General features: G+C 48.1%; 1 protein-coding gene across 1 annotated transcript; it reads right to left on the bottom strand.

Annotated features, from left to right (window-relative positions):
- Positions 1–282: 282 nt before the first annotated feature.
- Positions 283–9,474, bottom strand: EIF2B5 (eukaryotic translation initiation factor 2B subunit epsilon). Its single transcript, XM_059687239.1, has 16 exons — positions 9,174–9,474; positions 7,453–7,577; positions 6,317–6,502; positions 6,061–6,238; positions 5,895–5,975; positions 5,549–5,626; positions 4,740–5,052; positions 3,640–3,785; positions 3,279–3,420; positions 3,056–3,157; positions 2,760–2,867; positions 2,482–2,572; positions 2,063–2,186; positions 1,371–1,496; positions 865–975; positions 283–705 (listed from the first exon to the last, which is right to left on the bottom strand). Exons 1-16 carry the CDS (start codon positions 9,372–9,374, stop codon positions 646–648), a joined length of 2,172 nt encoding a protein of 723 aa, XP_059543222.1. The 5' UTR covers positions 9,375–9,474; the 3' UTR covers positions 283–645.
- Positions 9,475–10,078: the final 604 nt, after the last annotated feature.

Raw genomic sequence — 10,078 nt, 5'->3', positions numbered from 1 at the left:
CTCTCTGGCAGGAAAGTGCTCAGACTGGGACGCTCTCTGGAAACAGGCTCGGGCACACCACTCCAGGATCACAAATAGGTCTGCAGAGATTAACTCCTCCAACATCCAGGAGCCCTGGCAATGGTCAATTAGCAAGGCACCACAGTACCACCTAGTGGCCATAACACTCCTCTTCTCCTGCTCCCCCAGGTGTTAAGGCTGTCTTGCCAGAGGTTCAGAACTCTTTGGTCACCAATTTCAACAGCTGATCAGTCAGAGTTGGACAGAAACCAAACACACCCACTCTCTCTTTTTTTAATATTAACAAATACAAGCAGCAGAAAAGGCCAGCTGCTCTCTGCTGCTTCCCGAGGGAAAGCCAAAACACAAAGCTGTGCCTCCGGCCTTCCTCTAACTGCAGGGCCTGCTTAGCTCCTCATTAGGCAGAGCTTTTTTCCAGCCCAACTTCCCTTATCCCAACTCCCCAGTCAGGATGTGAGGCACATGGTTGCTGGCGGCGAGAAGAATACTGTAGTTCCAGCCTCTGCTCCTTTAAGTCTCAGCCAGGATGGTGGTCACTCATATTCTGCAACTAGCCTCTCACTTGCCCTGGCCCAGAAGCCAGGAGGGCCTTCACTCACACCCACAGGAGCAGGCAGTAGGACTTCAGTCATCTTCAGATGACTCCTCTTCTGCTTCTTTTAACCACTGGATGAACCTCTGCAGCTGTAAGACAGCATAGAGGAGAGCTACTGAGGGAGGGGCACATAACCCTCCTCTTCTCCTTGGTGGATAAACAGCTCAAACAATCAGAGTCCCAGGGACCAACCACCCTGTGGGCCAAGGGCCAGACGACCACCATGGCAAGAGGGTATCCTGACTCACCTGTTGGTTCTTGCGCAACTGTCGGCCCTCGTCAGTTGTATCCTTTTGGTTGTACCAGCTTAGGATTGTTTCCTCGGCTAGGATCTCCAACTGGTAGAAAGCCATCAATACCTGCAGAAGGCCAGCAGAGATCTCAGAGACCATGCAGAGTCCAGCAAGATTAATGGATAACAGAGGAAGAGGAGGCAAGATCTTAGCACCTCTCACTACCAGGTTCTTAGCTCTCTTCTACACTGAACAGCCTTCTCCAAAACAGAAAAGAGTAAGCTCTTCACAATGATACTGGGACAGGTATAACTTCTGGAACTCTTGCTAGGTAGTGCTCTATGCATTCCCAGGGCAAAGCTGTACTATCCCAGCAATGAACACAATACCAGGGATGGATGGTGCTGTTAACCAAACTCCATATTGGATTCATGTCAGTCTCTTTGTTTGTAGCTCCATGGAGGTCACCAAAGCCTGTTTCAAAGCAAATGCAGGACTATGAGTCTTGAGGTGGTATTCACCTTGGCCATGGAAGTACCAAGAGCTTCATGCTCCAGGAAGAAGTCCTCTATGGCTGCCAGCGCTTCCAAATGATCAGCTGCACGCTTTATGTAGTTCCTAAAAACAGGGCTCCAGGCCTTGAGCAGCTACAGAAGAAAGGAAAGGGGAGCTGCAACATATGCCTGAGACATATACATGGACAGCAAAGAAAATAAATATTGATAGCATGCATCTTTCATGATATGGGAAGACAAGGAGATGATATAGGCCCTGAGGAATCATATCAGAAGGACTTAGTAACTAACTGCTAGCAGTCAGGGTTGGGGAAAAAGAGGTTCCCCAGCGATGGTGAAAGGGGGTCAGATATGCAGGCTGCCTCAAAAATACCCATTCCCAGCCTACAGGTTGACCTTATTCTGAGTCAAATCATTTACAGTCAGAGAGTCTAAAGTCCAGATCTGTTCTGGGTATACCTTTGGGGTCTGGTATAGCCTGAATCCTGGAGTCTCAAAGGCCATTCAGGATTGAACCTAACTTGACTCCTCTGGACCAACCAAAGCTGCTCTAGAATCCAGTCTGATTCCAGAGGTGAGGAGAAACACAATATGCCACAACAAGACCTTCTAGTCCTGATTTCTTTTAAAATCACCACAGCAAGGATGTGTATTTGCTTCCACCCAACCCCTTGTACTCAGCCCCAATTTTCGCTCACGGGAAGCAGCAGGGCACAGTAGCGGTTTGGATCCAGCGGGGAATCCATTTGTTGCAGGGGGAATTCCAGGACCACGTGGCTCAGTACCTGCATCACCTCCTTCAGGCTTATGTTGTAGGCGTACCTGTGGGGAGACTGTGGTGACACCAAGGCCTTCATTGGCCCTTTCAGCATGCTGTAGGGCTGACTTTGGTAGGACACGGGGGAAGAGGAAGTCAGATGGAACAACGTGGAAGGGAGAATTTTGGAAGGAGAAATATGCCAAGACTAAAACCTAACGCTCTCTTTGCTCCAAATGCTAATGGCTTTGTACATTCGGGATGTCAAGGAAACAGGTTCCTATATGAGGAAGAACCAGGAGGGCCTCTATCTGCCTGGGATTACTCCAGGGAAAGAAAATAGGGAGGGGCTGCTCTTACTTGAGAGAGTTGATCTCTAGGACTAGGTTATCACAAGAAATGTTCTCCTCCTTGCCCCGCTGTAGTGTTCCCAGGACTTCATTCTGGAACACTAAAATCAAAGCAAGAATAAGTTCGTGGGGCCAACATTACTCCAGAAGGTGTTAAGTCATTTAGTTCTGACTTGATACCAAACCTCTCCTGGGAGGAATACAAGTCTTTGGCTGGTTGATCCAGATAAAGAATAAAGTGGAGGTTTTCCTCTTTCATCTCAAGATACCGCTTCCCTGGCCACTCACCTTTGATGTCATCCATCTGTGGGGAGCCTGCCCGGCTATCTAGCTCCTCAGAATCCATACTTCGCTCACTTTCTGTTTCACTTTCTTCTTCTATGTTGATCGTGAGTCCTGAGAACCCACAAAGGGTGAGAAAAAAGAAAAATAAGGAATGAGCCATTGACAGAGAATCATATATTTGGCCTGTCTGCATGAATAAAGCAGTGAACAAGTAGTCTGATTCTGAAGTGTTCACTCTCCTTTAAAATGTTCTGATTCAGAAAGGGGGTGTGTGTGTGGCAGGAACAGGCCTATCTCACCCCACAGATTCTGCCGTAGTTCTTCCTCTTCTTCCATGTTCATGTCTGCAGCTTTCCAGAGGTAGCCCTGGCCTGCAACTCCGACTTCTGCTGGATTGTAACCTGGAACGACAATGATTTTTAGCAAGGGCCTGTGGAAGTACGCATTCCTCCAGGAGGAAACACTGGTTTTTCTATGGGGCAGAGAGACACACAGATGCCCCACACCTGCTGAGCCTCACACCTTTCAGCTTCACTTTCTCCTTTTCCTTATCAGCCCCAGAATCATCACTGAACTGGCTATCGTCCTCATCTTCCTCTGCATCTGGAGGATGCAAAGAGATCACCGAGCCCTCAGGCAGTGTGATGTTTGGACCCACTACCACCTAGGGGAGAAAAAAAGAGTGGGTGGCACAGACCCATTAGTGTGCTGGGGAAAATTACATTCTGACAAAGACAGTGACTAAGCCAAGTAGCAGGCATATGAAACCACTGGATTTGGAATCTCAGTTCAGGCTGGATTATAGTTGGACATAGGTCCCTTCTGGTTTAGCATGACCACCACTCAGTTTGGGGCCTGTACAGAGTATGGAACCGGTTCTCACCTGGGAAGTGAGGACACAGTGTGGCTTCAGTGTAACTCGTTCCTTGACCTCAGCATTGTCACAAAGCAGAGACTGATGGATCTGTGCTCCAGCAGCCACTCGAACACCCTGCCACAGGTAGGCCTGGTCCAGCACCACGTTATCACCTGGCTCAGGACAGGAAGAACTCCTGGTCACTAGGGCTCCAACTCCAGACCAGGGCCATTCCGGGAAGACATGGCTGACTGATACCAGCATAGCTCCCATCCAGCTCAAATACTCCATCCCCCAACTCACCAGAAATACCTGCTTCCCTTCTAAGCCCAGGCATGAGAGTAGAACATTGCTCAGTCTGACCATCCTCCACCATGTTGATGACAGCTTATATGATTTGGCTGGAGAATAGTGGGCAAAGGCCCTGAAGGTGGGATTGTGCTGTAGTACTACCACACAGGACTTAAGAACCTGAGAACCCTCAAGATTTCTGGGGACCTCTAGAACTCAAGAAACTTATTAGATTCATGTCCATATCTATCCCACCTCTTCTTGTACATTTTGAATTAAAATCTTATTGGTCTTTTAAAGAGGCAGTTCAATTTAAAGCATCACATTCCTACATCTAAAGTGAGTCACTAAGAGGCTAACCAGACAGTATGATAGAGTGAGAAGGACACTGGACTTAACAATCAGAATACTTGGATTTAAGCTCCAGCACTGCCTCGTCAGCTATGACCTTGGGCAACACAACCTCTTTGAGCCTTGCCTATAACCTGGGGATAAGTAACACCTTCCTCACAAGGTTTCAGTGAGGATTAAATGAAATAATGTATGCAAAAGGTCTTTGTAAGCTGTGATGTACAGATGTTGTTACTGCATGTTAATTATCCACTTGGTCTTGAATATGAATACAGGATACCCGGGAATGTGAGGAATCACCCAGGAAGAGGCTCACAGGGCACAAACGACAGCCTCACCGTTTTTACCTCTCTGTTCCCTCCTTTGTTAAGGGAGCCACTCTGGTTCCCTATTCTCAAGGACTAGTCCCGTCTCCTCTGGAGACAGGGGCCTCCCCAGGTTCCTACTCTTAAGATGACTGGCTTGACTCCCCCACCTGTGCTCACCAATGTGACAGCCAGGGCCAATGACACTATTGGTGATGGAGCAATTGCTGCCAATGACAGTGCCAGAGCCCAGGAGCACATTTTCCTCCAGGATGCTGCCATGGCCCAGGCTGACCTCAGGCCCTCGGTAGATGTTGTGCCGGGAATGAGTGCAGTTCTGAATTGTGTTGTCAGTGAAGTTTGCCTCTGGGGTGAGAGGGTAGACCCATCGGCGGATGACATCAGCGCAGACAGCTGCATACATGTGTAGGTTGGAGACTCGGGCACCATATTCCCTAGTTGTCACATGCATGTGGATCTGGTTCCCTAGAATCTGAGGACAAGGAAAGGGAGGTCACCCAAGCAAGCAAGAGAGGAAGAACACCCCCAGGTACAATACTTTTCTTACCTTCGTAAGTTTCCCTCTGCCACTCAATGTCACAAATGGCCTGAGACTTTTCTTTGTGTACTGCTTCCCCCCAACCCCAGCTACTTTCCTCTCTCCTAAGGCTCAATAAAACAGAAAAGGGGACCAAAGGTTATCTTCATGAGATGAAATCTTAGCCCTCTTTTATTATTTTGTTAAAAACACTTTTTAAATTTATTGATTGATTTTAGAGAGAGAGAGAGAGAGAGAGAGAGAGAGAGAGAGAGAGAGAAACATCAATCTGCTGTTCCACCCATCCACGCATTCACTGGTTCACTCTTGCATGTGCCCTGGTAGGGGACTGAACCCAAAACCTTGGCATACTGGGAGGATGCTTCAACCAACCGAGCTACCCAGCCAGGCTTAGTGCTCTTTTAAAGAGGCCCTGGGAGCCTTTTCTTACCTCCTCATTCACTAATAGGCCTCGCACAAAGTCGTCCCGAGTTTGGTAGTCAAAGTTGTCTGTAAAGAGTTGAGCCACCTATGGGAGGAAGTTGGATGGGGTCAAGGTTAAGTGCTATTCTCTGGAAGCAAAGATAAGTCCCCAGAGACCTATCAGACCTATGACAGTGGGACAAGGGCCAGAATCCCAATATTGGGGTCAAGATGACAGCAACTATGTGCTGTAGAACAAATTAGAGAAAGAGGGAGTAGAAATATGCCCCTGGCCTTCTGGGGACGGGGAAGGGAAGTACCACATCCTCAGAGTTCTACTCTTTGATGTGCAGCCCTGACCCTGAAGGGTTCACCTGAGGAGAGCAGATGCTGATATGACAATCCAGTAAATCATAGCGAATCTCCACTCCATCTCCACTGCCCCGGAACAAACTCTGTGGAGAGAAGTTACAAGGATTTTAACCAGTCACACTGAATCCTGTCACTTTCCCACTTCAAAAAACCCAGACACCCACGCACCAGAGGAAAAGAAAAACGTCGAAGGCTTTGGGTCTTCTGAAAATGGAGAACTCGGTTTGTGGCACTATCCATAGCCACTACCACATTGTCCTCATGGCAACGAGTTGGGTGACTGGGGGATGATTCCTTGAAGATCATTGTCATCACAGACACATTTTTTTCTAGCTTTCGCCTCAACCTACAAAGGATAGGAGGGAGAGGGTCTTAGGGCTCTGCTGGTCCCATACCGTTGTCCCTACCATTTTCCCATCCTGACCTGTGTTCCTCCAGGGCTCTGGTAATATTGATGTTTGAGATGACGTCCCCATATACCAGAAGGAAGTCGGAGCGCACCAAGGCCTTGGCATCAACATCACGGAGAACATCCCCCAGTGATCGATACAGATCTGATGTAATTATTCGAACCACATTGAGAGATGTAGGGCGGCACCACTTGGATTTCCTAAAGGAAGGGGGGGGGGGAGGTGGCAGTGAAGGGATTGAGTAAATCAAACATAAAGATCATGTAGAACTTCCCCATTTTCTCCCCCAATCAACATTCATACTCCTTCTCTGGATTTTTTGAATTCCTGCCAGCGTCCCTCAACTTCAAAGAGCTTTATGAACTTATAATGAATGGTTTCAGCACCCTGTGTCACCAGGCTTGTTTTATGGGTTAGAGAAGCATGGTTATTTCCTCTCCATAGCCTAACCCCTATCCCCAAACATGGATTTGAATTCAAATTCCTGCTGAGACTTAGGCTATACAAAGTTTCCTGGGAACACACTTTTCATGCCACTTTTCTCCTTTCAAAACCCGGACCAAATTTAGGAACTGTCTATTGGAGACTATGCTAATATCCAAGTCTTTATTTCCTAAGCTTCCATAAGTCCTGACATTTACTTTTCCAAGAAGATTTCACCAAACATTTGTTAAGTGCTTATTATGTGTTTGGTAGTAAACTAAGCACTGAGAATACTAAGATGAGGAACACCACATTTAGTGGCTTACCACAGCAATAAAAAACAAAACAAAACAAAAAAACAAACAAAAAAAGCAACCCCCCCAAAACAAAATAAACACAAAAAAGAACAAAGATGAGGAACAGCTCAATATTTAGAAAATCAGTGGAAAAACAAACATGTTACTCTTATAACTTCCATATTGGAGCCATTCAATAAAAAGCAAAACCCACTGGGATCAAACTTTATAAGAGAGTCAGGAAAAACCCAAAGGCTATCCTTTAATCTTTGTCACAGTTTCAACTGCTCACCTCTGATAAGTGAAGAGAATACCCTTAGACCTTATGATGGCCTCGACTTAGACACATTTTCCCCTTATTTATTTATATTCATCCTTAGAAAACTGGACAAAAATGGTGAAACATGGAAAGAAAAGTTGCAGGGCCTTACAGTAAATGTTCCTTGATTTGAGCAGCTTTCCAACAACAAAACACAAAGGTTTCCTGTACGCCTGTGGCAGTCAGAAATTCCAAAGTGTAGTCAATTAATGCCACGTTGGCCAGCGGCAAGAGAGCCTGGAGGGCAGATGAAAAAAATGTTAAGTCTTGAATCTGGCCCTCTACGTACCTTTCTTTCCCCCATTACAACAACAATTTTCACTCCTATATCAGTGTTTCCAAATGCTATAGTTTTGTTTTATCTTTCAAACTTAAAAGTAATCAGGCTTCTGCCTCTGATGTTCATAGCATGCTCCAAGCATTAGTCTAGCAGTGGTTCTTAACCTGTGGGTCGCGACCCCTGAAAATACATCGTGCATATCAGATATTTACATTACGATTCATAACAGTAGCAACATTACAGTTATGAAGTAGCAACGAAAGCAATTTTATGGTTGGGGGTCACCACAACATGAGGAACTGTATTAAAGGGTCGTGGCATTAGGAAGGTTGAGAACCACTGGTAAGGTGTTGCAATTTGGATATAGTAAGCATAAAATCTACTTGCTTAGCATCAATCAGATACAGAGCTCTTATAGGAGACCCCTCTGACAAAGGAGACTACTGGAAATCAATTTTATCTCCAGAAACTTAAGCGTTGCTAAGGCCCTTTCCCCATAAAATTTCCTTCCTTGATCCCTTTCTAAGAGTCGGGGGGGCTAGCCAACCTCAATCACCTGTCCAAAATGCATCGCCATGAGGCTTTTTGCTGGGAGTGAGGAGTCAAGGATTTTCCCTGAACTGAACGCAGTTCCCTCTCTCTGAACTAGGAAGGGCTGAGTGACCCAGCAGTATCCAGGACTAGCTCATAGCTCAGTGTCTAGACCAGGGATTTCCAACCGGTGTGCCACAAGAAATCTTAAAACATGCAAATACCTGGCTAGTTAGTTAGTCAGGGGCACTGACCACTTTTCCCTTAGATTGTCCAATACAAAATGACAACAGCCAACACAACGGCAGGTATCCGGTGTTAAAGAATCAACATTACCATTATACCTATTTTTGGTCAGATCAGATATATATATATATATATATATATATATATATATATATATATACACACACACATATATATTTGGGGTGCCACAGAATTTTTGTAATTAGCTTATGTGTGCCGTGAGATGAAAAAGGCTGAAAATAGCTGGTCTAGACAACAAGACAGAGGCTGCTGGCCACCAGCCACTAAGCCTGTTCTGCGCCTTTGGACAGATGGCACTGGCTGTCATTGAAACCTGGAAGGGAAAAAGGGCACTGCACCGAGACCCAAAAGAGCTGTCCCTCTGGGATCAGACCCGTCGGCACCTTTTTTAGGCAAAAGTATGTGATACTCTCTTTCACCTAAGGATTTCTTTTTTGTCTCCGCAGAAAGGCCTCGCAGCCTCCTCAGGGGGCGTCGACTGTCCGCGTGAGGGCTTCTCACAAGCGCTGCTTCTCCCATTTAGCCCTCCCATGCCGCCAAACCCGAGTTAGACAGCACGGCCACGGCTGCCAGCCTCTGCCCCGGGCGGGCTCTGACAGTCTGCTTGCCCTTCTCCTAACTAGATACACCCGATTTCGGGCAAGGAGGTTGGACACGCGTCTTCCCGGGGCACGCCTCCCCCGGCAGACGGAAGGCTAACCAGCTCCAGCCCCCGCCGCTCCGGGCCCTCCGACTGCTCTCTCCCAGGCGCTCACCCGAGGCTGGTCCTTGGAGATGGGGAAGAAGCGGCGGTTGAAGCTATCCGCCACCAGAACGGCCTGTAGGGGCGGCGGCGGTTCCTCCTCCGCCGCTCGGGCTCCCCCCCCGCCGCCGCCGCCGCCTCCCGGCCCGCAGACACTGCGCTTGTTGGCCCGACTGGGCATCGCACCAGGCGGCACCACCACAGGGGTCGCCATCTTCTCTCACCGCCACCACTTCCGCACGAAAACTGACACCGCACGCTGTAGGGGACAAAAAGGACCCAGTACTCAAAACGCGGAGGACCAACGGAGGGAGGGCGGGGAGAGGAGAGTGCGCATGCGCCTCGCCTAGCCCCCCCCCCCCCCCCCCCCCCCCCGGCCGCGCCAGGAGGCTCAGCAGTTTGGAGCCGGCTTGGGGCGCGGCCGCCGCGAACCTGACCTGTTGAAGCGCTGGGGGTGGGGTCCTATGGACCGCAGACTGGATCTGCAAGTATAGTAGGCCTTCATTTGTACATGCACAAGATGAAATTCTTGCGGGATGATGAGACTTGTGGTCTCTGCGAAGGTGCCAGATCCATTCTGGATATTCTTCCCCGCCCCTAGCTTGTTAAAAATTGTAGCCTTTCGTCATTCTACTCATGCAATGTGACCCGGCACCTTGGGGAGCTCGAGTCAGACATCCCCTTTCCGCAGGGAACTCGGTTTACGTAAACACAAAGCGTGGTATAGTAGGGCGAGTAGTAATTCTCTCGAGCGCCGATTGTGGCCAGGCTCGACACAAGCATGATCTCATTTAGCTCGCCCCACGTCTCCGTGAGAACATATTCGTTCAGCAAACATTTCTTGAACTCTACGAGGGGTGAGGATCACCCATCTAGTAAGTGGAAGAACTGGTACCCACTCTGTCTGACTTCATAGTT

Source organism: Myotis daubentonii, chromosome 3 (assembly GCF_963259705.1).
Source record: "Myotis daubentonii chromosome 3, mMyoDau2.1, whole genome shotgun sequence".
NCBI classification, from domain to species: domain Eukaryota; kingdom Metazoa; phylum Chordata; class Mammalia; order Chiroptera; family Vespertilionidae; genus Myotis; species Myotis daubentonii.
This window is presented reverse-complemented; position numbering and strand designations above follow the sequence as displayed.

Excerpts from the sequence above, each read along its gene's own strand:
- EIF2B5 (XM_059687239.1), bottom strand. The coding sequence starts at position 9,374 with ATGGCGACCCCTGTGGTGGTGCCGCCTGGTGCGATGCCCAGTCGGGCC. Across the intron at positions 2,868-3,055 it reads ACTACGGCAGAATCTGTGGG|GACTCACGATCAACATAGAA; the intron begins GTGAGATAGGCC and ends GTGGGTTCTCAG. Across the intron at positions 2,573-2,759 it reads ACAGATGGATGACATCAAAG|TGTTCCAGAATGAAGTCCTG; the intron begins GTGAGTGGCCAG and ends CTTTGATTTTAG.